The following is a 26,229-nucleotide window of genomic DNA, read 5'->3' as shown; positions in this document are numbered from 1 at the left end:
GCAGCTCTTTAACCCTGAGCCAAGAAGTATTGATTTACCTCTAAATGGGATGAGGGAAGATGAGAGAAATACAGAGAGAGGAGGAGAGGCGGAGATAGTGGCTGTAAATTCTGTCAGAAGAGGTGCGTCATCATCAGTTTGAAGAGACTGATGGCACAACAGTATGATTGTACTGTATATGTGTGAAGGTCTAAAGGGCATGGGTCGGGTCGATGTGTGAGAATGAAGGAAGTAAGGAGAAAGTGGGGTGGGCTGTAAAAGATGGAAGGAAGGAGTTAGGTAAGAGGAGAGGAGGGGACGACAAAAGGTTGAGTCCTGTGCTGTGTGGAGCGCATGGATGAAGATACAACACCAGCAATAACTCAGTAGCATGGACAGGCTGTTTGCAACACACACACATACACACACTAGTTGGATTAACACACTAAAATCTCTCCAGATGATAAAACTGGAGTTGATATAAATGTTGATATACTCACAGTACCATGCACTCACTGCATTAAGCTTTACAAGCAAGAGGGAGTTTTGAGGCACTTTCTTTGCTCTGAGTTTTGTGAGGAAAATCTTCAGACACTACTCCGGGCTTGAAAAAGTACTGCCACCTCATCTGCAGGTTTTTGGGTAAACATTAATATCCTCCTATAAAGATAACTGAACATCAGTCAAAGTGCTCTGTGACACCCCTCTCTCCCTGCCTGCTGCTTTTGCTTAAGATACTGTCACATTACATTTCTGTTCAACAATATTTGGACGAACTGCATTTTTATAGCGTTTTTCTAGTCTTGGCGACCACTCAAAGTGCTTTACACAGTACAGGTTCATTCACACCATTTACACACATTCACACACTGGTGGCCGAGGCTGCCATACAAGGAAGGCGCCACCTGCTCATCAGATAAACTTTCACGCACATTCACACACCGATGGAACAGCCACACTCTGCCCTGAAAAAGGAACTTATGTCATGGCTGTGATGCGGGTAATATATGAATATTGAACACAGCAATCACAAGTAGTAAACGGTGTGTGAGGGTGACACAACAGTTTCTATTCTCGTTGTGTGATAATGTACTACTACCACTAACGAGATATGTGGCTTAGACAGGACAGCGACGCTACAAACAAGATCTTATAGAATATGATACATTGCTGTAGATTAAACTACCCAACAGTATATAAAGTATTTAAAATTAACCCGATCGTAAACATCTACGCAGTCAAATGCAACATACACATTAATGCAGCAGTAATATTAATCTAATAACATCACATATAATAGAAAAACACTGACAGGAAACATTCTTCTGCCGAATTAGCATTTTACTTTTTGAAACTTGAAGTAAATATTTCTGATAATAAGGAAACAATGAACAAAAATTAACAAAATTATTGTTTGGATTACCATTATTATTGAAAGCACGATTATCAATATAATCACAATGTTTTATTAGACTGATATATTGTTAAAAAACACCTAACTTCCCCCCTTACTTCTGAAACCAAACCTACGCCCTTGTCATTCCCACTATTAGACACACACCTTCATTTACATCCCTTTTCTTGCCCTTTCTTCCACATCTCTCATATCTAATTTATTCTATAACATGACCTTCCATTTGTCTTACATTCACCCTCACTTCTTCCTGTTATGCTTTTCTACACGCACCGCTTCCTCCTTTTCATCCAACTTGAGCCTGTGGAGCACATCCTTCCTAACCTTCTCTCAGCCCTATACAGTCCACTTTCTCTCCTCATATTCTCTGTATCTCCTCTTTCTTCCTCCTGGCTCTCGTGTTGTCTTGTGAAACCTTACCCTGTGCTATTACCTACCTGCTTTCTTTCCCCTAACAACAAGATTTATGCTTTAATCAGATAATAGGTAGCAGTGGAGAGTGTCAGGAATAATAACGTATAGAAAAAGTGACCGAGAATAACGATAACATGCAAAAAAATTGACAAAGTAACCATTAAAACCCACTGAGTATTTTACGAAAATCTGTCCTGAAAAAAAAACCAAACCTAAAATTTTCAAATGCCGGGAAGTGTTGCTCTGCTCGGCCACATTACCTCATCACACTGTACTCTTCTACACTCTCATGGGGAGAGAACTGATCCAAGTCAAGCTGTGATGTGTCAACAGGACAGCTGATGGATAGCTCAACTGTAATATCCTTCAGCAACCAACCTCGTTATACACCTCACCACTATGGCTACATACTGCTGAATACTTTCCTAATAATCTGCTAAACATTTCCTAGAAAGAACTATACAATATAGTACTAACTATAAGGGCATTTGGAGAGTGCATACCTCCACCAAGGCATGCCTTATCTCACAATGTTAATGCAGCGTGAATTTTACCAGCCTGGAACTCATTTTTCAGATTACTCCGACACCATATGAATGAAGTAGAAATGCCCTATCTTCAATCAATGTTAACGAAAGTGAAAAATAATGTGTATCAGCGCTGTGTTTCGAATCCGCTCCAAAAAAAAAGAAAAGAGCTTGTTATTCAAAATGGGATAGAGGGGATACAGCCAATAACGATCAAGGGACAGACAGTTGAATGGTTAATGATTTTAAATACCTTGGCACATATATTGATGGCAAACTTACTTTTAAGGAAAACACTGATTTTATCTGAGGTGTTCTCAATGGCTTTACCTGCTACGAAAGCTTAACAACTTCAGAGTGAACCAAAATATCCTGGAAACTGTATATAAAAGCTTAGTGGAAAGTGTCCTATCTTTTAACATGATCATGTGGTATGGTAACCTAAACATCCAAAGGAGGAACAAACTGCAGAGAATAGTGAGCATGGTCTCAAAAATTATAGGGAAGCCACAAAAGCATTACGCATTACAAACAAAGCTGAGACAATTATTAGTGACCCCTCCCATCCATTACACAGTGAATTTGAACTCCTACCCTCAGGGAGGCGTTTTAGAGTAACAACAGCAAATAGAAACATCTTTAAAAAATCCTTCATCCCCAATGCTGGGAAGGTGCTAAATAACACTGGGAACCGTACTTAAGAATGGAATGTAGGGCGAGGCAGACTTCTGGGTTGCAGGTTTTATGCATAGAAAGCATTTTTAGTAGGATATATTTATCTATTTATTTACTTATTAATTTTGTAAATGTAACCGTTGTAAAGTCACTTTTTATGAAATGTATTGTCTGTTTTGTCTGTCGTGCCGTCTTGCCGTCTTGGCTATGTACTGTTTGTAACGTCCTGTCTCTCTTGTATTCTTGGTGAAACCGAAGAAAAATGTCCACATCTGTGGACAATAAAGTTTTTCGTAGTCGTAAATATAATTGGTTCTTCCTTAGCTTATGCTACACTCTTCCACGTCATGAAAATCGGACCAGTAGTTTTTTTCCATAATCCTGCTGACAGACAAATTCAATTCAAAGAAAGAAAGAAAGAAACAGATAAACAAACAGAAAAACCAAGCCGAAAACATAATCTCCTTGGCAGAGGTAAAACTAGAGTAAACAGACACTGTTTGATGGTTCTAATACATTAATTGATTCTAATCAATTGTTAGCTTAACCTTTAGCTTAAGTATTTTAGTGATCTGGAAACAACATTACAATGTGAAATGTGTCTACAGGTGAGCATACAATTCAACGTAAATGGGGAATAAAGTTTCAAATAATAAATGACTAATTCATGAATATTGACTTGGGTTTAAATGAAGCTTTTCTTTTACAAAAAAAAAAAACACGTGCACTCATTTTGAAACTAAATGGCATAGTTCCTGGAAACATTTTAGGAATTTAATAGGAAACTATAAAACTAAAAATAGGATAAAACAAAAGGACAGTTATGCATACGCCCTCCCACACCCTGAATACAAGGTTCACTGTCAAATTGTAGATGATGTTGCTGAGCATGGATGTGCTTGACTTTCACTTTTATAATGCAACCACTTAACACTCACCCAAATACAGGAAAATGAACAAATTAAAGCCTGCATGTTAACACAGAAGTGTACAAGGACTTAAACAGAGACAGACTCATTGGAGCCGAACAAATAACTTCTAATTGAGTTGTTCTTAATAACACAAGCTGGCTCTGTTTCCATGTACCTTCCTCTGTTAAACACACACAAAGCTAGACACATGGACACACAGGCATGAGGGTAAACTCAGGGAGGATCATGGGAAGGGTATTTTTAGCATGCTGTGATTGGTGTCTCCAGGGAGACAAGACTGATGAGGGATGGGAGCATCAGCTGTTCAATTAACGCTTTCTGTCTGAGGGTTGTGCATGTGCTACTTCATACAGAAGGGAGACCCCATGTGACTTTCCAAGAGTCTGTGGCAAGAGGGCATGGGTGTGTGTCTGCTTGTGTGTGTGTGTGTGTGTGTGTGTGTGTGTGTGTGTGTGTGTGTGTGTGTGTGTGTGTGTGTGTGTGTGTGTGTGTGTGTGTGTAGACTAAGAAATATCCTACCATTGTCTGTGGCGGTCTCTTCATATTCGTTGGTGGAGGGCAGTGCGGGTACCAGCGGTTCCATGTTCATGATGAGGTTTTTATGGCTCAGAGAGTTAAAACTTCGACTCTGACCAAACTGGGCTCTGAAAACATAAAGATTAATTACACTGACTGCTCTGTGCGTTGAGATGTGTATTGTCTTGCATAACCATAGCATGGCTGCTCTATTTTCACAATCTTTCCTTTCACATTTTGAGCTTCATACATGGATGTCAATTTGATTTGTCCTGGTAATATCCCTCATTAGTAGGGTATTACTGTAAATAATAATAAAGCAAGCAGACAATAACTCGGTTTACTAACTGTGTGAGAGAGTGAAGGTGATTTGTCACTTCAATTCAATTTAAATTAGAGTGTCAAATCATAACAGATGTTTGCCTCGACCGGTCGTGTGTGTTCCTGGCAATCTAAACCTATAGTAACATAACTAAGGGCTGGTCCAAGGCAAACCTGAGCCAGCCCTAACTAATTTATAAGCCTTGTCTTGTCCTTACCTGCACACTTCTGGTGGCTCTCTTTGAATCTTAGAGCTGGCTTCTATCACCTCTTTGGCTACTCTTCCGCTAACAGGGAAAAACACACATTCATTGAAAGAAAGACAAAGAGGTGCAACTGCTGTAACAACACTGTAATTTACATGTTGCATTGTTCAAAACTTCATTACAAATAGATTTACAAAACAAAGAAAAATAATTTAAAAAGTAGTAAAATATTTGTTTAAGCTTAGAATACACAGGCACAGAAGCAATGCTATAAACAAGTCAATCACTTCTTGTTCTAAATTGACACACATACAGATCTACTTGAATTCCTCAGGCTACAGTCAGGCTCACATTGTGTTAAAGACCTTTTGCCAAACAAAAAGGTAAGTAGTACGCTAAGTTGTACACCAGAGAGTGTGACTGATAGGACAACATGTAAGTTTTCTCCTGTGTTTCGCAGTTGTTGCTTATAATCAGTGCTGTTTGTGGGCTGCTCAGTGGGCAGCTTCCTGCCAGCAGGGTCAGTAGCTCCATTAGTCTGAGTGTTGGGCGACTGGAGTTTCTGGACTCTGACTACTCTATTTGAAGCCAGCAGGCTCCACCATCCCACCCATTAGTCTATTGTTGCTGAGATTGATGGTTAGGTCGTAAATTAGAGGGTTAGATGAAGCATGTGTGGTGGTAGACATCCACTTGATAGTACAAGTGGGGAGTCACATCAATACTGTGTGCTGGGCTGGAAAATGCTGTACAGTATGAGTCAGCTGGTCCAATAGTATAAAGATCTGATCTGCTCTACTTTATGGAAACTGCCTCCATTTGTGGTCCACATGTCTCTTTCCTCTTTGCATTTGCACAAATGACCAATTCCCATATTTCAGAACAAACTCCAACATATGCTCTTACTCATCATTGAGCCCTTAAGCCCAACTGCTTTAGCTAGCTGATGAAATGGAGCGGACTAAAGTGTAAGCCTGGTAATGGGCTTTGTCTGAGAAGAGAATCAGAGCTAACCTGGCTTCAATAACAGACTTATATAGAGGCTTTCTGTGATATTAGGGTCAGTAAATCAGAGAAGCCAACACCACGCTGGATATAGGTGCTGATGTACAAAGAGGAGCAGCAGCATTTGGATCTACAGCATGTTGAATGGCAAGGTAAATCAGCACTTGTGAAATGTACATTTCTCAGGTTAGAGCGAGGTCACTGTAGTTGATTTTAGTCATACTCCCAATACATGGCTGAAATCAAACTATTTTATCGACAGTAAAGGGTGAAGTATAATTGCAAAATAGAGTGATGGAGTAGGTGACTGTTGACCTGCTAATACTGCGGGTGAATTTGCATTTTTAAAATCTCTCAAGTGGATGATTCTGACTCTGTATATTTGTTTCCCCCTAATTTCATGCATAACTTTCTCTCCTGTGGTTCCCCTTTTTTCTTTGTCTCTGTTTTCCAACTCTCTTCGTACATATAAATCTTGCTCACTTTCCTTGAACACATATTACACATTGTATTGTCTGTAAAAAGAAAAGAAAAAAGGTATGCCTTCTCTTATGAAAACTAACTTAAATACGGTCCCACCTGTATCTGAACCTGCTGCCTTTGAAGAAGATGTTACTGCTGGAAACTGTCTTTATCTGACTTGACTTGGCACACCTGTCAGAGAGAGGGAGGAAGAAACAGAAAGAGATGCAAACAAAGAACTTCATTCTTACAAAGTATCTGAGGCACAAACACTGAACAACTCATTCTTGTAAAAACATTTTCATGGGTTTTTGTTTGTGACTGTAACACCCTGTGCACAGCCGAGCCTCTTAGTAAGCAGAAGAGGAATGTGTTTCAAGGTGTACCATTTAAAAAAGCCGTAGGTCAAACCTTCGTGTTTGGTTCAGGATCATTTATCATGCAGCAGAGAGATGGTGCCGGAGGAGTACAAACACACACCTCTGCTCTGCTTAGTTTGTGTGAGTGAGTGAGTGAGTGAGTGAGTGAGTGAGTGAGTGAGTGAGTGAGTGAGTGAGTGAGTGAGTGGAGTGAGTGAGTGTGTGTGTGTGTGTGTGTGTGTGTGTGGGGGGGTTTTTTTTTTTTTTTGTTTTTTTTTGTTTTTTTTTGTGTGTTTTTTTGTGTTTTTTTGGGGGGGGGGGGTTTAAACGCAAAGCTCTGCTTGGCTGCCATTTACAAACTCAATTCACTCTGATTTGATTAAGCAGCTCTGATGCTTGTCCGACATCCGAGATGACACCCCCCTTCCTCTCTGTCCGCCTCTCAGAGACACATGAGCTGCTGTCATTGAGAAGTCAATATCCAGGGTTTTACAGGCATGGGCTGTTATGAGAATGCTTTCATAACTTTTTCTTTTATAACCTTTTTTTAATGTTTATATGTTATGTAATTTAACCAAGATGAAACAAGATCTGTGGGAAAACTCAGTTTAACTCCACACAGCCAGTGAGCCACACCTTGTTCACACTGCCTCCTTTGCAGTTTGTTGTCAATTCTCCTACCAGGTCGGTGTTCTCTGCGGGATTTTTGTTAGATAAATGTTTGTCCTCATGGGAACTTTTGTGGTCCACACACATATATGAGTTTGCCTACACTCTTACAGTCTTGAAAGCCCGGAAAATGAGATCCATCAGTTGACAAAACAATTTCACCATAAGGTCCACTCAAGGTCCATGATGTTCTAGAGCTTCTGTTTGTATCACACATACTTCCTCGGCAGATGGACTTGGCCTGCTCCATAGAATTTCAGACTTTCAAATTTGACACTTTAGTGACTTCTCGTCCTTGTTGGTAGGGCTGCAACTAGAGATTATTTTCATCATCGATTAACCTTAATTTTCAACTAATCGGTTCACAATGAAAAGTGCCCATCACAGTTTCCCAGTGCTCAAGTTGATGTCATTAAATGTCTTGTTTTGTCCATCCAACAATATAAAACCCAAAAATATCAGCTTATTGTGAAGCTTATTGTGATGGAAGACAAGGAAAAGCAGGACATTTTCACATTTGAAAAGCTATAAAAAGGCAATGTTCAGCTTTTTTGCTTGAAAAGGGACTTAAAAGTCTGATTATAAGAATTGTTGGCGATTAATTTAATGTTGATGAATTAATCGATAAATCAACTAATCAGTAAAGTTATTTTTCAACCTTGGAAACAGCAGTTGACAAAACAATACTTCAGGGATCGGTCACTTTGTGATCGGATCTCTCAAGGTAAGGAGAGGAGAAGGAGGAATGGTGCTGGGAAACCTCCTCCGTTGTTGTATGACTATCAAGTGCAATAAACTGCTTCACTGATATTCCCACTGAACCCTGACCAAATCAACAAGCTCATTCATTTTGTTTGCATACAACCTTGTCGCAACCATGACCACAGAAAAAGTTAAGTCTCCACTCTCTCACTTTCGCCTTCACCCCAAGCCTGTTTCCATTCCTGACATGCCAGCAGCGTCAATAGTCTCTCTGAATTCAGAGTGACGGCCTCGGAGCGATCAGCTGCTCCCCCAGTGAAGGACAGCAGCATATTGTAGCAGAGCCACAGAGAGGCAGGAACATCATTATAAAACAGCGATAATGTGCTAAAAATCAAAGTGGGACATGAAGGAAAGCAAGTTTTAGCCACTTGGGAGTGTGAAACAGAAAAAAAAGGACAAAGGAAAATTACAGAGGTATAAAACTAAATTAAAGAAAATTACATTTAAATATATTTAAAGGGGCTATACATGACATTCAGAAGATGAATATAGCAGCAAACAACTATTTGCTATGTAAAGATGTAGTCAAAGCCGGTCTTATTAGAAATTATTTGATGTAGTGTAGTACTGGCATCCTTAACAGAGAATGAAGTCACGCTGCCTCTTTGTGTGTTGTACTCTGAGTTTTTCTATTCTTTGTTTTGGTAGCCGGGCTGGCCACATGGTATGTTAGTACATTTGAGTTCCACCCTATTAAACTATTGGCCCGCTCCGTTTCACCCTTTCGTTTTATTTGCCAATCCCAGCCTAAACTCTGAATGCAGTATATGGCATTTTTAAGAACTGCTGCAACAGCTACCAACTAGACCAGTGCCATTCTGGTCAAAAATTTTAATATATGATAATTCCATTGGTAAGTATGTTAGTATAGTTGTAGCCTTTTTTCCTACAAATATTGGTGGAAGGGACATTTTGGGATGCAACAATGCTTTACAGTCTCAAGTATCTCTGAGTTCAAGAGAAGCTCAATACATTTTCTGGATGTGTGTGTGTGTGTGTGTGTGTGTGTGTGTGTGTGTGTGTGTGCATGCGTACGTCCATGCGTGTGTGTGTGTGGTGTGTAGACGCACTTGTAAAAGGCTTGGTTCTCCACCCCGCACTTCCATAAGTGCTTACACGCAGCAGGGGTCGATGTGTGAAATGTCAACACCAGCTTCTTCTGCACAGAAAAGGACAAAGACAGAGAGAGAGAGAGAGAGAGAGAGAGAGAGAGAGAGAGAGAGAGAAAGAGAGAGAGAGTGAGAGAGGGAAAGAGAGAGAGAGAGAGAGGGAGAGTGAGAGAGAGAGAGATTGAGAGAGAGAGAGAAAAGACGAGGATGAGAAATGAGATTACCAAAAGACGTGTGAATTAGGACAAGAGAAGTGCTGAACACGATGAAGGGGAGCTGTGCAAAATGCTGACCCACAGACCCTCAGCCGTGAGCTTAGCAAGATGTAAGACAGATATAGTGATTTGGCCACAGTGTTCAGCAGTAAAAGGGCTTGTAGCTTGCAGAACATGGGTCTTTATTGACTAGAAGGAGAGATATATTCCTGTAAATGTTTAGTTTTCAGGCATGTCTGTCTGTCTGCTAATATGAGATACCAGATCAATGCTGCTCAACAACAGGGGTGCAGGGTGAGTGAGAGAGGAAACACTGAGATCAATAACTTGGGAGTGCACTGATTTGTTTGTTCCCTTTCCTAAAGCCCCTTAGTCAGCCATAATGCTCAACCCCCTCAGTGTCCCACATCATACTAGGTAGTTCTGATTTACACACTGTGCTGCAGCGGCTGTGTGTGTTGTGTGTGTGTGTGTGTGTGTGTGTGTGTGTGTGTGTGTGTGTATGTGTGTGTGTGTGTGTGTGTCTGTGTGTCTGTGTGTGTTCATAGGTGTGTAAAATAACAGAATTTTTAAATATTATTAACAAATTGTCTCTGGTCTCACTTTGGCTGACATGCAAAAAGTGCTTTTACAGCACGACATGGCATTTTATGATACTGATTTAACTGCTCCTAAACTACATGTACTATAGTATTACACAGTATTTTAGAGAAATAACTTCTTCTGTTTCCAATACCTCAATCAATGAGATACACTTATTTTCTAGCTAGTTTTCAACTGCTACACACTGGTGTACTGTTAAAACCATTTAAATTAACCATTGACATTTAATTTCTAAGCTGGGACACCAATACTAAACTAAACTAAAGAAACAGGAGCTTTGAGAAAATTCTACAATAGATAAACTGCATTTCAAGCAAGCGTTGCAGTAATAAAGCCATAAAAAGTTGCCATCAGCTCAAAGTGGGACAGTTAAGTTAAATGTGTTCCAGGCTAAATAACAGAGGTGATGGCAAAGAGTGAAATCATGCGGTGATCCGTCACACAGTGGATGACTACACATCAATACACAAATTCTAATCCTGATAAAATACAGTAAAACATGTAAATATATAAAATATATACTCTCTCTCTCTCACACACACACACACACACACACACACACACACACACACACACACACACACACACACACACACACACACACACACACACACACATTAAAAGACATACAAAATGAAGACATATTTTCTCAACACAATGTCTGACACTAAATACATGAAATAGTTATAGATTATGCATCATAATATCGCATAATCTAGAGTTTACTGATAATGGAGCTATAAAGCTTATTCTGATAATGTGGCTATGGAGAGGGACAGGGATGTTAATTGAAATTTCAACCATAGAACTGAATCTTTGGTAACACAAAGACTCAAAATAACCATTTGCACACATGAGCTAAAAAAATAATTGACTGAAAATAAATAAATAAATATATTGAATGCAAATACATAGAAAATGTTTGTGATAAAGTGGCATGAACCAAAATGACAAATAATGACCATAGTAAAAGATGAAAAAGTTTCCTCCAATGAAAAAGTGAGGTGAGGGCAGGATTGAGGGGAGAGGCATCACACTGTTTTGTGCTACTATTATTACTTGTATTTACTCACCAGTGATGACTATGTTTACACACAGAGAGAAGAGACAGAAACACAAAGATAAAACTACATCTTCAGCCATTCATGAATTGCCAAACAAACAGACAGACTGACAAAGTTAAGCAGAGATGAGAGAGCTGGTTTAAGCTTCTGTAATGAAGAGAATAGTTATGGGATTGATTGACTGATTGGTAGATTAAAGAGCAACCTGGCTCTAACTACAGTAACAGTAATTTTTTTCAAGTGTTTTCACGTGTTCAGGCACCTATCAATACTGGTTAATATGTGAGTCAAACAGCAACACAAGACACAATCAGCTGTAGTTCTTGCAAAAAATAAAGGCGGTATGCACATATATGAAGTTTATTGCACCAGAAATGCTGCTCAAAATCTACCACTGGACTGCTCTGGACTGGATGACAAACATTGAGTGTATAGATGTAACATGTGTCCCAAATGCAAGAAACCTCTACTAGTTGTTACTTAACATGTTTTAAGCCAGTAGTTGCTGTCAGTTTCCAAAAATGTCATATAATTTATGTTTGTAAAAGATGTTGGCCGTGTCCTAACATGGATGTAGTGAAGGAGTCTCATATTTGGGCCACAGTCAACGCATGATGCGAGTGAGAAGGTTAGTCGTAACACACCCACCATCCTGTTACAGTGAATCCTGCCTGTTAAGGAGATCTGAAACAGTGACACACATATGAAGTGTGTGTGATGGTGGACAGGATTACATAGACAAACAATACAGTTTTATAGCACATTTATCTGATGTAACCATTACACAGATGAGGAAAAGGCAAAAGGAAAGATATAGTAGAAGGAAGGAGGAAAAAGAAAAAAAGGATACACAGTACAGTTGGGGGTCAACTAACACAAAACTGAATCTAAATGAACACAGAATGTAACTTGTGCATCTACATCAAAGTCATGGTCTTTTTTTTCTTTTTCCAGAAGTACTGAACTCCAGGCATGTTAAAGGTTGGGCTCTAACAGAGCAGCATTATGATGATTACAAGACTACACAATTCATCATCATGATGGGGGGAACTACACAGCATATTTTATTCTTCATTTTTAGTCTTTAGAAGAGAAAGAGCATGCAGGAGCAACCCACACTGCACTCACCTCTTTCTGAATCCCGATGACGTAAAATGTTTTCCCTTCAAACTTCAGCTTGCTAACATCAGCCCTGCAAAGAACCATGATATTATGACTGAAAAATATCTACCTGATCAGATTTAGAAGATAGGCTTAATGATAAAAAATAGATTCAACTTTTACACTGAGAAAAATAACTCTTCATGAGTACGATAAAAGGTGGTGCAGTGGGATTATTTTTTGATTTGTCAAAGCTGTGTTAAAGTCCTTTAAGTCATGACACACAGGATGTGAAATGTTGTGTTTTGTAAAATGTTGTTGTTTAGTCCACCGTAAGTAAAGGATCTAAATACTTTTCCCACTCCTGCCTATACACAATAGATACTAAAATGTTTAGATAGATAGATAGATAGATAGATAGATAGATAGATGGACTTTATTAATTCATTGAGTTAACGTCTAATGTATGTTAAAACACTAAATATTATTAAAGTTATCCCCTTATGAATTATAATAATCATAATCGTACAGTAACTGATTTGTTTAGCATGCAAGGGAACAAAGCTCTGCCACGTCAACTCAAGTCAAAGATAAATGTACTATCATTTTAAATTGGTCCTATTCAATATTTTATTCAGCTCCATTTGAGATGAAACAAAGAGTGACTGTGTTGTTCGATAGAGGCTAAACATTTCATTTCAATGCTTACAGATTTATTATCAAGAATTATGAACAAATGTGTACCATTTTAGGAGGTGGATTCTCTTGTTTCCCTGGAAGACGACAAACCCTGTGGCTGTGAACCCGAGAAAGGCTGTGGAGCCTGTGAAATCCTGCAAACACACGCACACATACAGGTGGATTAACAGCGGGGAGGCAAGTGGGCCATCAATCATCTCAATGGTAGTGGCACCTACCCAAAATCCAACTAGTCCTCCAAACAATACGACCATATAGGTCGTTTATTCCTACCCTCTAATACGACCCATAGGAGCATTTTAATAATAGCCCCTCTAGCGGTGGCAGGACATACGTTACACAGGAGAGTTTTCCATCCTCATACATAAACATAACGGTCGCAGTTTGGTTATGTTCAGGCATAAAACCTACTTGGTTAGGTTAAGTCAACAAAATTACTAATTTGTTAAGCTTAGAAAAATATCTTGGTTTAAAATCAGTACATTTGTCATGTTACTTCACTTCAGGTTACACATGTGACGCAGAATGTGACGTAGTTCCTTAGAATAAAAAAAAGTCACTGTTTACTCTTAATTTTAACAGGACACAAACCTGGGTGAAAGTCTTGTGTTTGTTTGTACTTTGTTGCCTTCCTGTTTTGCTCCCATCATCAGATACTAGGCTACCGCCCAACAATAAAACCTAAATATGGGTCACAATTGCTGCCTGAACAAAGACAGTATGAGGTCTCACAAAAACACTTGTTTGTGTCCAACTTCAACACCCTAATTTGCAGTAACTAGCATCAAGAACAAGGCACAGAAAATACATGTTTGATATAGTGAGGCAAAATGAAACCAATAAAAACTCCAGAGTAAGAGCAGAACACAATATGTTCCTGTCACTCTCTCCCATCGTTGTTCATCATCTGTAGACCTTTCCTCTGCTGGCGTGCCTCTCTGTATCGCTCTGTAAATCACTCCCTGTCCCTCTGTGTTCCCAACAGTTTCTCTGATTCTTGATCTTCACAGATCTGCGTGTGCGCAATACTACAGTCCCGGCAATAACCGCCATCTCCAGCAAACTTAAATTAAAAACAGCCCCTCTGACAAGAGCGGAGCAGATAAAGGGGATCCTCTCCAAGAGACAGAATTTTAACATCTCGTTAATCTGCTTAACATGCTTTGATACGCGATTGGAGGGTGTCTCTATTTCACACTGACTGGACGGAGGATTGAACGGAGATGAACAGAGAGGCCGAGACTGAGCAGATAGCAAGATATAAAATATTACTTTTCTTTATCAGATTTAGTCTGTTCCATCTTCTAATAGTGTACAATAGAAACACGAAGAGAAGAGTACAACCAGTCGCACTATAACAGTAGCAAGCAAGGTGCACATTTAAGTGTCAAATGAACCACAGTACGTGGCCAGGTTGGCTCAGTGGGTAGAGCAGGCACACATATACTGAGAGGTTAATGCCTTGACGCAGAGGTCCAGGGTTTGAATCCGACCTGTGATGAATTCCTGCATGTCTTCCCCCTCTCTCTGTCCTGTCAAAATTAAAGGTGGAAAAGCCCCCAAAAAATAATCTTTAAAAAAAAATTAACCACAGTACTAACAGTAAGACAGAGTCAATGATATGTACTTGCTGAAGCGATGATGTTCTCTGACCAATAAATAAGAATATTAAAGTGATGATTTCTGTGCAGAGCTGATTTCATTTGTTTTCCAAGATAATTTTAACAGGTGCAAATGTAAACTAGCAGCTGACGTGGACCTCCCTTGCTGAAGGGCTGCTGATGTCCATTTAATATGCAAATTAAGGGCAAACAAGCAAAGGGCAAAGAGGACAGGTGAGTATGTGTATGAGTATGTGTGTGTAACTGGCATAGTCACTCTCTCTACTATACAAGCCGCTATGTTTAAAGACTATGTATTTCTATGTCATACATACATACGCTATATACAGAGAGACGTAGAGTGAACAATTTGTGACAAAGGTGGACAGATGAGGTGGAGGCCCTCTAAGACAGTAATATATGTTTCTGTTAATTATGATCAACAATAATTTGAGAAAGAAAGATTTGCAGGAGTCTTTTCATAACAACAGCACCAGGCATCAGGCATCACAGCTAAACTAGATTGACTCTCCACTAATGTTACCTTGCATGGGTGGGGGTCAACTCCATATGTCTCAAGGCTGTGAGCCTTTTGGAGCATGTTCAACTCTGCAAATGCGGCACACTGGCCCCTAAAAGAGAAGAGAGGAGAGGAGATGAGATGAGATGAGAGAAGAGGAGAGGAGAGGAGAGGAGAGGAGAGGAGAGGAGAGGAGAGGAGACATTGAAGACACATTTTGCATTGTTCCTCCATGTGTCAAAAATGGTTTCTCAGCGTCCATCCTTTAGAGAAAGTGAGGGGAGATACCAATGTGCCTGAGATGGATATTGTTGTGATATTGAGGGGGGATTTACTTAAGTGTTTAAGTCTGCTCTGCACACTGCCCTTGTACCATGCCTTCATCTGGATGCCTTTATACATACACATAAACTACCCTGGACTGGACTGATTGTACTATGATACCATTGCACCTTTCTGCATTTTTTCCACACTTTTTCCACACCGTAGTATGTAGTATGTATGTGTGCGTGGATGTCATATTGTCTGTGTGACTATGTGTATGCATGATGTGTATAAGATGTGTATAAGGTATTGGACACCTTCATTTCCTTCGGGAAGAATAAAGTATCTCTATCTTTATCTATTTATCTCTATTCTGTTTCATCATTAATATTTTGCAGAAACAGACATATTAACAGAGCCAAAGTGTTCAGTGGGAAGCTTTATTTGCTCATTTGTGCTGCAAAGTCGAGAAAGTGAGTGATGTATGCTGATACTCATACTGACACCAGACAAATAAATCAACAATATAATTGTACACAAATACATCTGTCTGTATGCACACAGAGTAAAATGTTAAACCGATTAAATAACTGCTTGAAAATACAACTCACAGACATACACAGTGCACCCAACCCCATTTGTAAATCACCTGAAGTGTCTTTCTACGGCTCAGTGGTAATCTACATGCTGTTAATCCTGTCCGTCAGACCCATCGGGGCAGACCGAGGGCATTTGGCATCATCTGCCTCTGTGCTGTGGGAAATTAAGGATTTGTCTTTGATGTTTCTATAATCGCTGTAAGCGTGACGGTCACAAACCCAACAACATCAATCAGGAGCTGCAACGATGATACAAATAAACCCAAGGGAGGTGTATTATGTATAGATTATACTGTCTTTATGTGATCTTATGATTCAGGAATGTATTCTGTCCGTGCAGAGAAGACTAAGACTAAGAATGTGGCGTATCGGTTTCAATTATAATGAATTTAAACATATTCACCTTCACAATTATATTTATGAAGCAAACTCTGAATTAAGCTCCTCTTCTTTTAATTCAGCTGTTTCCTCGTATTGTAATTTATTCAACATCCAACTTTTCTCCTCAAACAAAAGAACATGCCAGGGTTTATAGATATATATAGTGTCTTCAGTATTCAGGGGGACCCAAAAGCAGGGCCTCTGATCAAGTAGGTTCCGATCATTTTACTCCATTCATCCTGTAAGGTTGATTTTCATCAAAATGTAAATTCTGAAAAAAGTATTAGCAAGGTGTCCAAACTAAGATGGAAATAAATAATTCATGCTTATTCCTCCGCAAATTAATTTCAGTTTATATTTACTTTCAACTGAAATACCATCTGCAATGCTACCAGCACAAATCTCTAGGTATCATCAAATTTTGCCTCGAGCCTGAACAACAGAAAGCGCTTTATTGTCTGCACTAGAAAATTGTCTCAGCAGCCTGTTTTAAAAAGACAGATCACAGGAGTGAGCATCCATGCCTGTCATCGAAATCAAACAGTAAACTGATGTTTGCTCCAGACAACAAACAACCCCACCAAGCACACACAAACCCATGCACACACATCTGTTTTACCTGAGCTCGTTCTTGTGTATTTCCATAATCTTCCTCTCCAGTTTGAGGGATTGTTTAGGGAACAGCTTGAAGTCTCTAATGTAGTCTGACGGGTGCTCCTCTGGGTCGTAGTCCCCGAGCTCAGCTGAAGACAGAGGGTGATGTCAGTGTGACAACGGTCTAAAAAAACAGGTCCAACTGTTTAGAACATGTGTATGCAATATCTGTTTTAACGTTTACCATTTTGAGAAATAATTTGCTTTACGGTAGAGAGTTAAAAAGATTGATACCACTCTGCTGTCTGTACGGTAAATATGAAGCTGGAGCAAGCAGTCGGTTATCTTAGCTTAGCCTAGACTGGAAACTGGAAAACAGCTAGCCTGGCTCTGTCTGAAGATAACAAAATCTGCTTACAAACACCTCTAAAGCTCAATAATTAACACATTGTTTCTCGTTTGTTTAATGCGTACAAAAACTGAAATGTAAAAACGTTTTACGTTAAATGCCAGACTAATTTTTGTTCAGGAGCAGTACCCTCCTTGAATCTCTATCGGTTGCCCGGTGACAGCTTAGAGACAGAAAATAGCCTGGCACATAAAATAATCTTTGTTTTTTGTACGGATTACACAAAAGAAATATAGCCTGTTATTAGTAAGCTTTTGGTGGATTTTTTTTAACCTTTGGTCAGAGCCAGCTGTTTCCCCCTGCTTCCAGTCTTAATGCTATGCTAACTAGCTGTTTGGAGTAGAACAGATGTGAGCGAGTGGTATCAAACTTCTCATCTAAAATCTCCACCAGAGAGAATAAGCATATTTCCCAAAGTGTCAAACTATTCCTTTAAAATCATAAAATTTGTGTCATCAGCAAATTAGCTGGTTGCGCAAACCCAGACGAAAACTGCATAATATTAGCATAATTTTTTTTTATTTCCACAGGAGAATATACTCATAAGCACCTGATGACCCTTTTAGATAAACATTCCCCTTATTGAATCCAGTAAAAAGCCCTAACAGACAACTTTCTCCTTTAAAAACATTCTTAATTAGGAGTCATAATAACGGTTAAATCAGAAATTAAACTCCATGCCTGGAGTTTAATTAAACAGTAATCCTCAACCTATTCTCTAGCTCTGTATTCAACACCCTGACAAAGTGGGACAGGGACCTGCCCGCGTTACTCAGAGCAGCCAATGATACGCTGCAGACACACTCTGGGTCGAGATAACTCAGCCAGTCACACTCTGCTCTCTGGGGATATGAGCCAAATCACAGAGTGTTTGCACAGTTCAGAGATTTGTGTATCAGCCAGAGGGGTTCATATATGACACAGCTCAGCTATTTCCACTCTCAATCCATATTAAAGCAAGTGGCTTCACACTGTGATTCAACATTAAACTGTTACTGCTAATTAACTGAAGAAAAAATATACATAGCCTACATCTTGCTGTGTTTTAAAATGTAGGATAAGAACACCAGTCTGATGACTAAATGTAGCCAGGTAATGAGGTAGAGACCAGACAAATGGTTCTCTTCCTTCAGACAAAGCCTAGTTATGACGTAAGTCTTAACTAAGTAGAGATATAACGTTAAACATCACTAAATCAATACACGTTGCACCACACAAACTAGTCCGTACTTAGAAATGAGTTGCTACTGAATAATTACACACAGTAACTGGCAGATGTAACTGTGAGTGTAACTGTGAAGCTAACTGAACCAACCGACAATGCTAACGTTAGCCTGCTAATATTCTCCTAATAAAATTTCACAAAATTAACACAAAATAGCCTACCTCAAATTACAAAAACAAAATACGCTAAAATTGTCAGAGTAAATAAGTAAATAGTGTTGCTTGGATTAGCATAGGCTAATCATATATTTACCAATCATTCTAAACTGCATACTACCAGCTAACTCTGAAACACATAGGTATCCATGTATGCATACAGTATATAAAGAAATCAAAATAATATATTTACGAGGGATAAGCAGGTTAGTTTAATATGATGGGCCTATAAAAACTACAGTAACATCCTGTTTATATACTGAACACACTGTTTTGAAACTAAAATAACAGTATTTAAAACTGTGATAGAAGCAGGCTGAATCTGCCACGGGCCATCACTCATGTATACACAACGTCTTATTGTATTTTAGCTTGTTTTATTTTCTATTCTCTTTAACAAATGTTTTTAATTGATTTTTAGTTGTTCTTTAATGTTTTATGTAAAACCCTTTGAATTGCCTTGCTGCTGAAATGTGCTATATAAAGAAACTTGCCCTGCCTTACATCAACCACTGTAAACTGCACAATTTCATGTTTGTACTTTGTTCAAAGTAGAGAAAATGCACCAATGCTATGGGAAAACAGGAAAAACCTGCTCATATACATGTGTACTTCTAAAAAATAAAATATAATAATTGTCAGTAGGAATTCAACTGTAACATGCTGAATCCCCAGTAGGTTCACTATCACTAAATTTAAACTAAATCCACTGGTTGTCACTAGGCCTCACCCTGTATGACGCAGGCTCCCAGATATGCAGCTTCAGCAAATGGACAGAGGAGACGACCATGGTAGATATCTCTCTTCAACTGGAGGTACAGGAGATACCTGGACACGCAGACACAACACAAACACAGTTAAAAAAGGAAGAAAAACTGACAATGCTACTTAACCTAAATGTGCTTTGCATTTCTTACTTAAATTGAAACTTTATTTGGTCTACAGTAAGGCAATGCATGGCTGCAAAATGTCTGCACTACTGAGGAAATATGTAGAAGATCTCATGTAGATGTGCGCCATTGGTTATCCTGACTGCATCAAAGCGTTTAGTGTTTATATTGTTAAATGAGCCTAATTGATACTGTTGTCTCATCACCATAACTTCATGTTATCTTGCCAAATATATTTCCAGATGGTTTATGGTAAAAATCATAAAACCAAAACAATCTCAGTCCTTGAATCCATAATATCTAGCTGTGTTACTATGGCAATTAGAGAGAGCATTGCTATGGTAACAGCTATCATACTGCAGCTACTGGTACTGTCGTTACTATGGAAACGCCTACAATAGAGGCAAGTATAGGCATGATGCTGACATGCTGATTTATCTCGTGGTACCAAGGAGACAAAACTGACAGTGGTGCTGAAACTATGTGGACATCTGTTCCAGAGGAGACTCACACAACAGTCAACTGACTCATTAAACTTGTTTTCTGACTCAAGCAACAGAAGGAAACCATGAAAAATTGAATGGAGTGAAAAGCCTGCTGCTGTAGCTTAATAGTTTTATTTATAGAGTAGGTCTGCAGCCGCATGGAGGTTCTTTAAACTGGCCTAAAAAACACAGCTATCTTTATTTACATGACCTTCTCAGATGTGTTTAATTTAATACTCTTCTTTTTACTTCTTTGTCGCATGCAGAGATTCCTCATCTCTCTGTCTTCTCATCTTCTATTTCCTTCCCTGAACTCTTGTTTCGATTTTACAGTTACAGTATATATTACACTCTTCTTGTTTTATGTAACAGGAAGTCTTTCATCTGTAACTCCTCTTGTGTTTCTGCTTTAATCAATTAATACAGTATATAATGAATCAGCTGTAATAATATCAAAATGCATAAAATGTATTCCATCTTCTCTAATTTTAATCCTTTTATGTCCCTGCACCTTACTTTGAAAAATGAAACACTCATCTTTTCTCCCTCTCTCCTTCTGTCTATTCTTCTCCCACTCTCTGGTTTGATTATTTCCATTCTCAGTTACTGCATGAGGTTTAATTTGTGTAGGTCAGCTTTGACTGCACACTATGGGATCACAGAGCAGGTTACATCCATGCAGAACACTTTTACCGCTGGGATAGTGCTCACCTTTATCAAAACAGAAGCTATACATACTTTGTAGTTGTTGTTTTTTTTGCAACATTATTGTTAATAGGTCAATGTCAATTTTGGACGATTCTATAAAACCGTGGCTGACATTCAATGCTGACATTTAAAAATAACCCTTTCTATAATATAATATGCATGGAAACTACAGTAGAAAAAAGTCAAAGCCTTTATTGTCATATGCACAGTTAAAAACAAGTTTCCCTGTACAATGAAATTCTTACTTTGCCTTCCACTCTGAATGTCGTTTACAAGGAAACACAAGGTATAAAGAAATAAGTATAAGAAAATAAATAAAGAACACTATTTCCAAGTACACTGTATATAATATACAGAGTAATAGAGAAGTAGTTGTTGTATGTTAGGAACCCTTTCACTTTCTGCCACGATACATAAAAAGTATACTACTCTCTGTGTTGGCATTGATACAGAATAACATGATATGGATGTGATTACTGTTATAAGACTGGGGGGAAAAGTTGAGGAGGAAAATGGCAGACTTCAAATAACACCCTGCAAACTGGAGCACACAACATTAGCATACTAGTTTTTTGGATTTTGACAATGAAAAAAAATCCATCCCAAAAAAGCTTGATATTGAGCACTTCATTGGATTTCATCACTGACTGCAGTTCCTTCTGAACTTTCCAAACTCAGCTCAACTCAGCAGCAATGTGGTTTAATGGTTGAAGAGAGAGTTAAGGACTCTGATATTAGGTTGATTTTCTTTAACACAAGCTAATGAAAATAAATGGACACATACAAATGGAGTCCTTTCAAATTGTTTAAATAGAAAGAGAGTGGGGTCAAAAAGGATGATAAAGGAAAAATCTAGAGACAGAAGCTGAGGGACAGGAAGCTAAGAAACAGAGAGGAAAGAAGAGGGAAGTTTAATGACATTGATGATGTACAAGAACACCTTAAGGTAATAAAGGTTGAGCCAATATGAGTTGAGAGATGTGGAGATACACCTGAGGGAGCACAGTGGGCTATGATAACACTATGATAAAAAGGGCTGCAGATTGGAATCGAACCCGCTACCACTGCGGCAAGATCTGAGCCCTTGTACATGGGGCGCACACTCAACCAGGTGAGCTACCCAGGAGCCCTGTGGTTGTTTTAATGAAGAGCATAAATGCATCGGCAGTGCAATGTATCACAAAGAGGCTCTTCCTGAAAGAAGGTGTAAGGTGATAGCCAGCAGCCATGTTGTAACACTCATCACACACTGGAAAATACATTGTTGGATGAATGAAAAAGTAAAAGACTAGTTAAAGTTAAATCCTGAATCTATTTAGGAAGAATCTATTTGCTAAAGGCTAAAGAAAGAGAAGCAAATAGATCCCTGCAATTTGGTAAAAATTAGACAATCCTACAATAGGAATTGTGGTGGAAAAAGTTGCATATAATGTGTCGGGATATTAATATTTTTTAATGACAACATAACACGACTTTTTCAAAAGATAAGTATCTGCTGTGGCTCTCATCTACCTACATGTTATTTTTGTTCTTTCAACAGGTCTTGGATAGTGTTAGAAAACCAACCAAAGGTCCCAGAATCAGCTTTTTTAAATTACCATCAAACTATTACATTTTGGTAATAGTACCAAGATGGTAGTTGTCATAAAGCTGCTCTCGAACAAGGAAAAGAGAGAGATGCATGTCTTGTTCTTTTTTACACTTTCTCCATTCCTCCCTTCTTACTCCATCATAAACATAAACCATCCATTGTGTGTGTTAGTTTTTACCTGGTGAGCTCCTCCTTGATTTTAATAGGCTCGTGGGGATAAAACTTGACCCGGAAACACATTGTGTACGGCTGCTGAGCTGCTGGAGACAAGAGAAGAAAGTTAAGATGAGAGAATAAATTAGAGAAGAAAATGAGTTAAATGATAGAGTAGAGACAGAAGTTTGAGAAAGCAGAAGAGAAAGATGAGAGAAGAAAAGTAGATGGTTTTAATTAGGAGAGGAGATGAAAGAGGAGAAGAGAGAGTTAAATGAATGAGTGCAAGACAGAAAGGGAGCAGAGCAATGAGGATTAAAACTGAGGAGAAAAATAAGTTGGAGACGAAAAATACTGATTAGTCATTTGATAATTACAGTAATTACTCATCACACACACACACACACACACACACACACATGTATAAAGTACTTTTTTTTTTTTAGTTACTGCGGGAGAGAATGTAGGGTTTGAATGATATTTAAATATGCTTGGTATGCACACACTTATGTATGTTCACACACACACACACACAGACACACACACACACACACACACAAACAGAGTCAGTGATGTGGGGCTCTGATCAAACGGCAGCAGTAGCTTAAACTTCCTCCTGGGGTCTCCCTGATCTCACAAAATGGCATATAAACACACATTAACATGCAAAGTTTACTCATTGAAGTTTGCATGACGTGCAGACACAAATATTGATCGATCATTCACCATTTACAGTGTAGTTTTATTGTATGAATCATGTACTGATAAAATGCTTACCAAGTCTTACAAATTCTTATATATAGGTACAGTGGAAGAAAAAAAACACCATAGGGAACAAGGGAGTGACAACTGGACATTTTTTGGGATTAGATGCTAAATGATCTGATCTGCTATAGGCAGTGATTCTAAAGTGGGCATCAACCTTAAACTGAGAAACAGAGAAGAAAAAAGGGAAATGGCAGAAGAAAGAAGAAAGTGAGTATCATCTAACATGGGGCCAGAAATCTTAACAGAGTGCCCTCACCACTCTGTCTTTAATGGCGCGATCCTCTGCGGTATTATCTAGCTATGAAAAACAGCACACATCTACATAATACATGCTGAGCAATATGAAAGACGCAATTCTCCCACCCGTGCCCAAAGAATTTGAGCTGCTTTTTGCTCAAGCTTAAGGGACCTAGATACTTTAAAAAAAAACGTTTCAGGGGAAAGTGAATTGGCACATAATATGCACGCACATAATATGCACGCACACAATGTGACGCATATGCATGTAAACTGAGACGCACAAAGAGAAAATAAATCACAAGCCACACATCCTGTTTTGAGAGTAAATGCTGCCACAGGGAGAACTGATGTGTCAGTACGACTCAGATCTTTTCACCACTCGTCCTACATCCTTTTCTCTCATCTCTTTTTTTTTCTTTTACTCTCTGTCAGCCTCTCTAATCTCAAACTCTCTCCAAGATCCTCCTTTTTTCTGTATGTTTCTCCCTAATCAGATTTCTTCCTTTAGCTATATTATCTATCACTGTCTCCGCTCTCTCCCCTCTGTATTAGCCCCCCACACATTTCCTCTTCATTACTCTTTTCCCCCCTTTTTCTCTCTTCCTCCATGTCCATCTCTCATTATAGTTTTGACTGGTCTTATCCTTCCCCCGCCTTCCCTCTTGCACATGTTCTGATGAAGAAGAACACACCGCTAATAACTCCTTTATTAATGTATAGACGGACAGAAAGAACAGGAGAGTCATTAAAAGGTTGGGCTAACTTCAGACACGGTTTTTCTGATCGCACAGGTAATTAGCCAACGAATATCACCCTGTGAAATTCTGCAGCAAGGCGTCAGTTTCAACTGTAAACATCAGAATTTTGCATCAGTCCATTAGATTAAAAGACGATTTTCTAGACTAGATAGAAAAGTAAAAATGCAAAAGAAGAGGTAGAGGACACCAAGGTGAATTGGATTCTAAATAAAAAAAAGTTTGCCTCTTGATTTTGTATAAAAAGTGTCTGACAAAGCAAAATTAGTTTACAGTAAATATTTTATGAGGCAAAGGCAGACTTAGCTTCCCTTGTTCTTTCAGCTACTCCTTTCCAGGAAGGGAATAAAACATTTGCTTCTAGAAATATAGTGTATCTCACAATTCACTGCAATGTGATATTACGTCAGCATTTTTGAAACTATACTGATCAGCTGTTTCATTACTTGTGTCACAGTCAGTGGTGGAAGAAGTATTAGCAAATATATATATATATAAAAAACAAAAAAACTAGCAATACCACAGTGTAAAAATACTTTGTTATGTAAAATTATTATCCTGCATTCAATTATTAAGTAAAGTATTACCATCAAAATGTTTCTGAGTCATATCAGAAAGTGGGTGTGCAAGATGCAAGAGGACACCTGCCCGGCTCCCAGAGTCAAACTTTACCGGGGCTCAGATAAAGTCTGCATCCCTTCATTGGTGATGGTCACTCTATGTCGCTGGCTCATGCCTTGGTGTTTATTAATTTCCATAAAAACCATAATTCTATCAATGCTAGCTGATCCATGAAACATGTCACTGGTGAACTTGTCCACTGAAGGCAGAGTGTTTCCTCTTTTGACAATTGAGTTCTCTGTCGTCTGGCTTGTGCTCCCCTGCCATGTCTGTGTATTTCACTTTGTTTCTTAGTTTATTTCCTTTTTATCCCTCAGGCAGTTTGCTGTGTCACCTTGTCTGTCTTTATTGTGTCTCTATTTGTATACATGTGTTGTCTGGCTCTGTCACTACTCATGGCAAATGGAAATGTGAACAATGTATCCTGGGGATAAAGTGGATGATAGGGCCCTAAAACTTGTATATGAGTGCATTTCCTAAATGCTATTTGTCCATTTTGAAAAACAAATGTATTTACATGTTTTTTTCCTTATTACCACACATAATAAATGTTTCATACAACAGGCTACATGCTGATATCAGATTATATCAAATTGTAATTGTTTGAATAGCCAGTGGCTGTAACACAGTTGCGTGTATGATGTCATGACCCTGTATGTGTCAAAGTCCCTGTGGTGTTGTCTGTTTGTTGCAGAGCTTAACCTCCTCACACTGAGCACATGAAGAAGGGAGGCATTACCAAAACACATACATACACAAATACACACACAAGAATGTGCACACACGGATACACACACATGCATTCCACACTCTGCTCATTGTTTACATGCACATTTTACAAAACAAAGAAAAATACAGAGGGAGCATAAGTGACACTTACACTTCATCTGCCTCACCACAGGCTTATTGGGCTCCAGCCAGTGCTGAGAGAGAGAGAGAGAGAGAGAGAGAGAGAGAGAGAGAGAGAGAGTTCATGTGCACAGTTTACAACTGAATAAAAGCAGAATTTATATTAATAAATATATAAATATCGACTATACATGATTATACATCATAAAAATATAAAACTATACGTTTATCTATATACACGCATGCACCCATACATGTATACTCATACGTAAACATTTACAAAAACAACCATACACTTGCATACTTTGACTGACTGAGTGGTAATTTCAATTCCAAATCAAAAATCTCTTCTTGTTTCTTGTTTTTGGTAATTGATTCAGAAAATG

General features: G+C 38.7%; 1 protein-coding gene across 4 annotated transcripts in view; it reads right to left on the bottom strand.

Moving 5' to 3' along the window:
• frmd3 (FERM domain containing 3) overlaps positions 1-26,229 on the bottom strand; it is a 59,435-nt gene that overhangs the window by 14,297 nt on the left and 18,909 nt on the right. Inside the window, exons 3-15 of one of the 4 annotated variants that reach the window (XM_039803506.1) lie at positions 25,875-25,917; positions 22,636-22,717; positions 19,514-19,611; positions 17,020-17,143; positions 15,181-15,268; positions 13,081-13,169; positions 12,364-12,427; positions 11,884-11,919; positions 11,245-11,253; positions 9,315-9,403; positions 6,569-6,643; positions 4,997-5,065; positions 4,461-4,585 (exon numbers count right to left, since the gene is read on the bottom strand). In XM_039803506.1, the coding sequence (XP_039659440.1) occupies positions 4,461-4,585; positions 4,997-5,065; positions 6,569-6,643; positions 9,315-9,403; positions 11,245-11,253; positions 11,884-11,919; positions 12,364-12,427; positions 13,081-13,169; positions 15,181-15,268; positions 17,020-17,143; positions 19,514-19,611; positions 22,636-22,717; positions 25,875-25,917 (991 nt within the window). The remainder of the gene's footprint in view (positions 1-4,460; positions 4,586-4,996; positions 5,066-6,568; positions 6,644-9,314; positions 9,404-11,244; positions 11,254-11,883; positions 11,920-12,363; positions 12,428-13,080; positions 13,170-15,180; positions 15,269-17,019; positions 17,144-19,513; positions 19,612-22,635; positions 22,718-25,874; positions 25,918-26,229) is intronic. The other 3 variants (XM_039803507.1, XM_039803508.1, XM_039803510.1) reach the window with 3 other exon arrangements.

This window comes from Perca fluviatilis, chromosome 6 (genome assembly GCF_010015445.1).
Source record: "Perca fluviatilis chromosome 6, GENO_Pfluv_1.0, whole genome shotgun sequence".
In the NCBI taxonomy this organism is placed as follows: Eukaryota; Metazoa; Chordata; class Actinopteri; order Perciformes; family Percidae; genus Perca; species Perca fluviatilis.
Note: the sequence above shows the minus strand (reverse complement) of the source record. Positions and strands in the feature narration are given on the sequence as shown.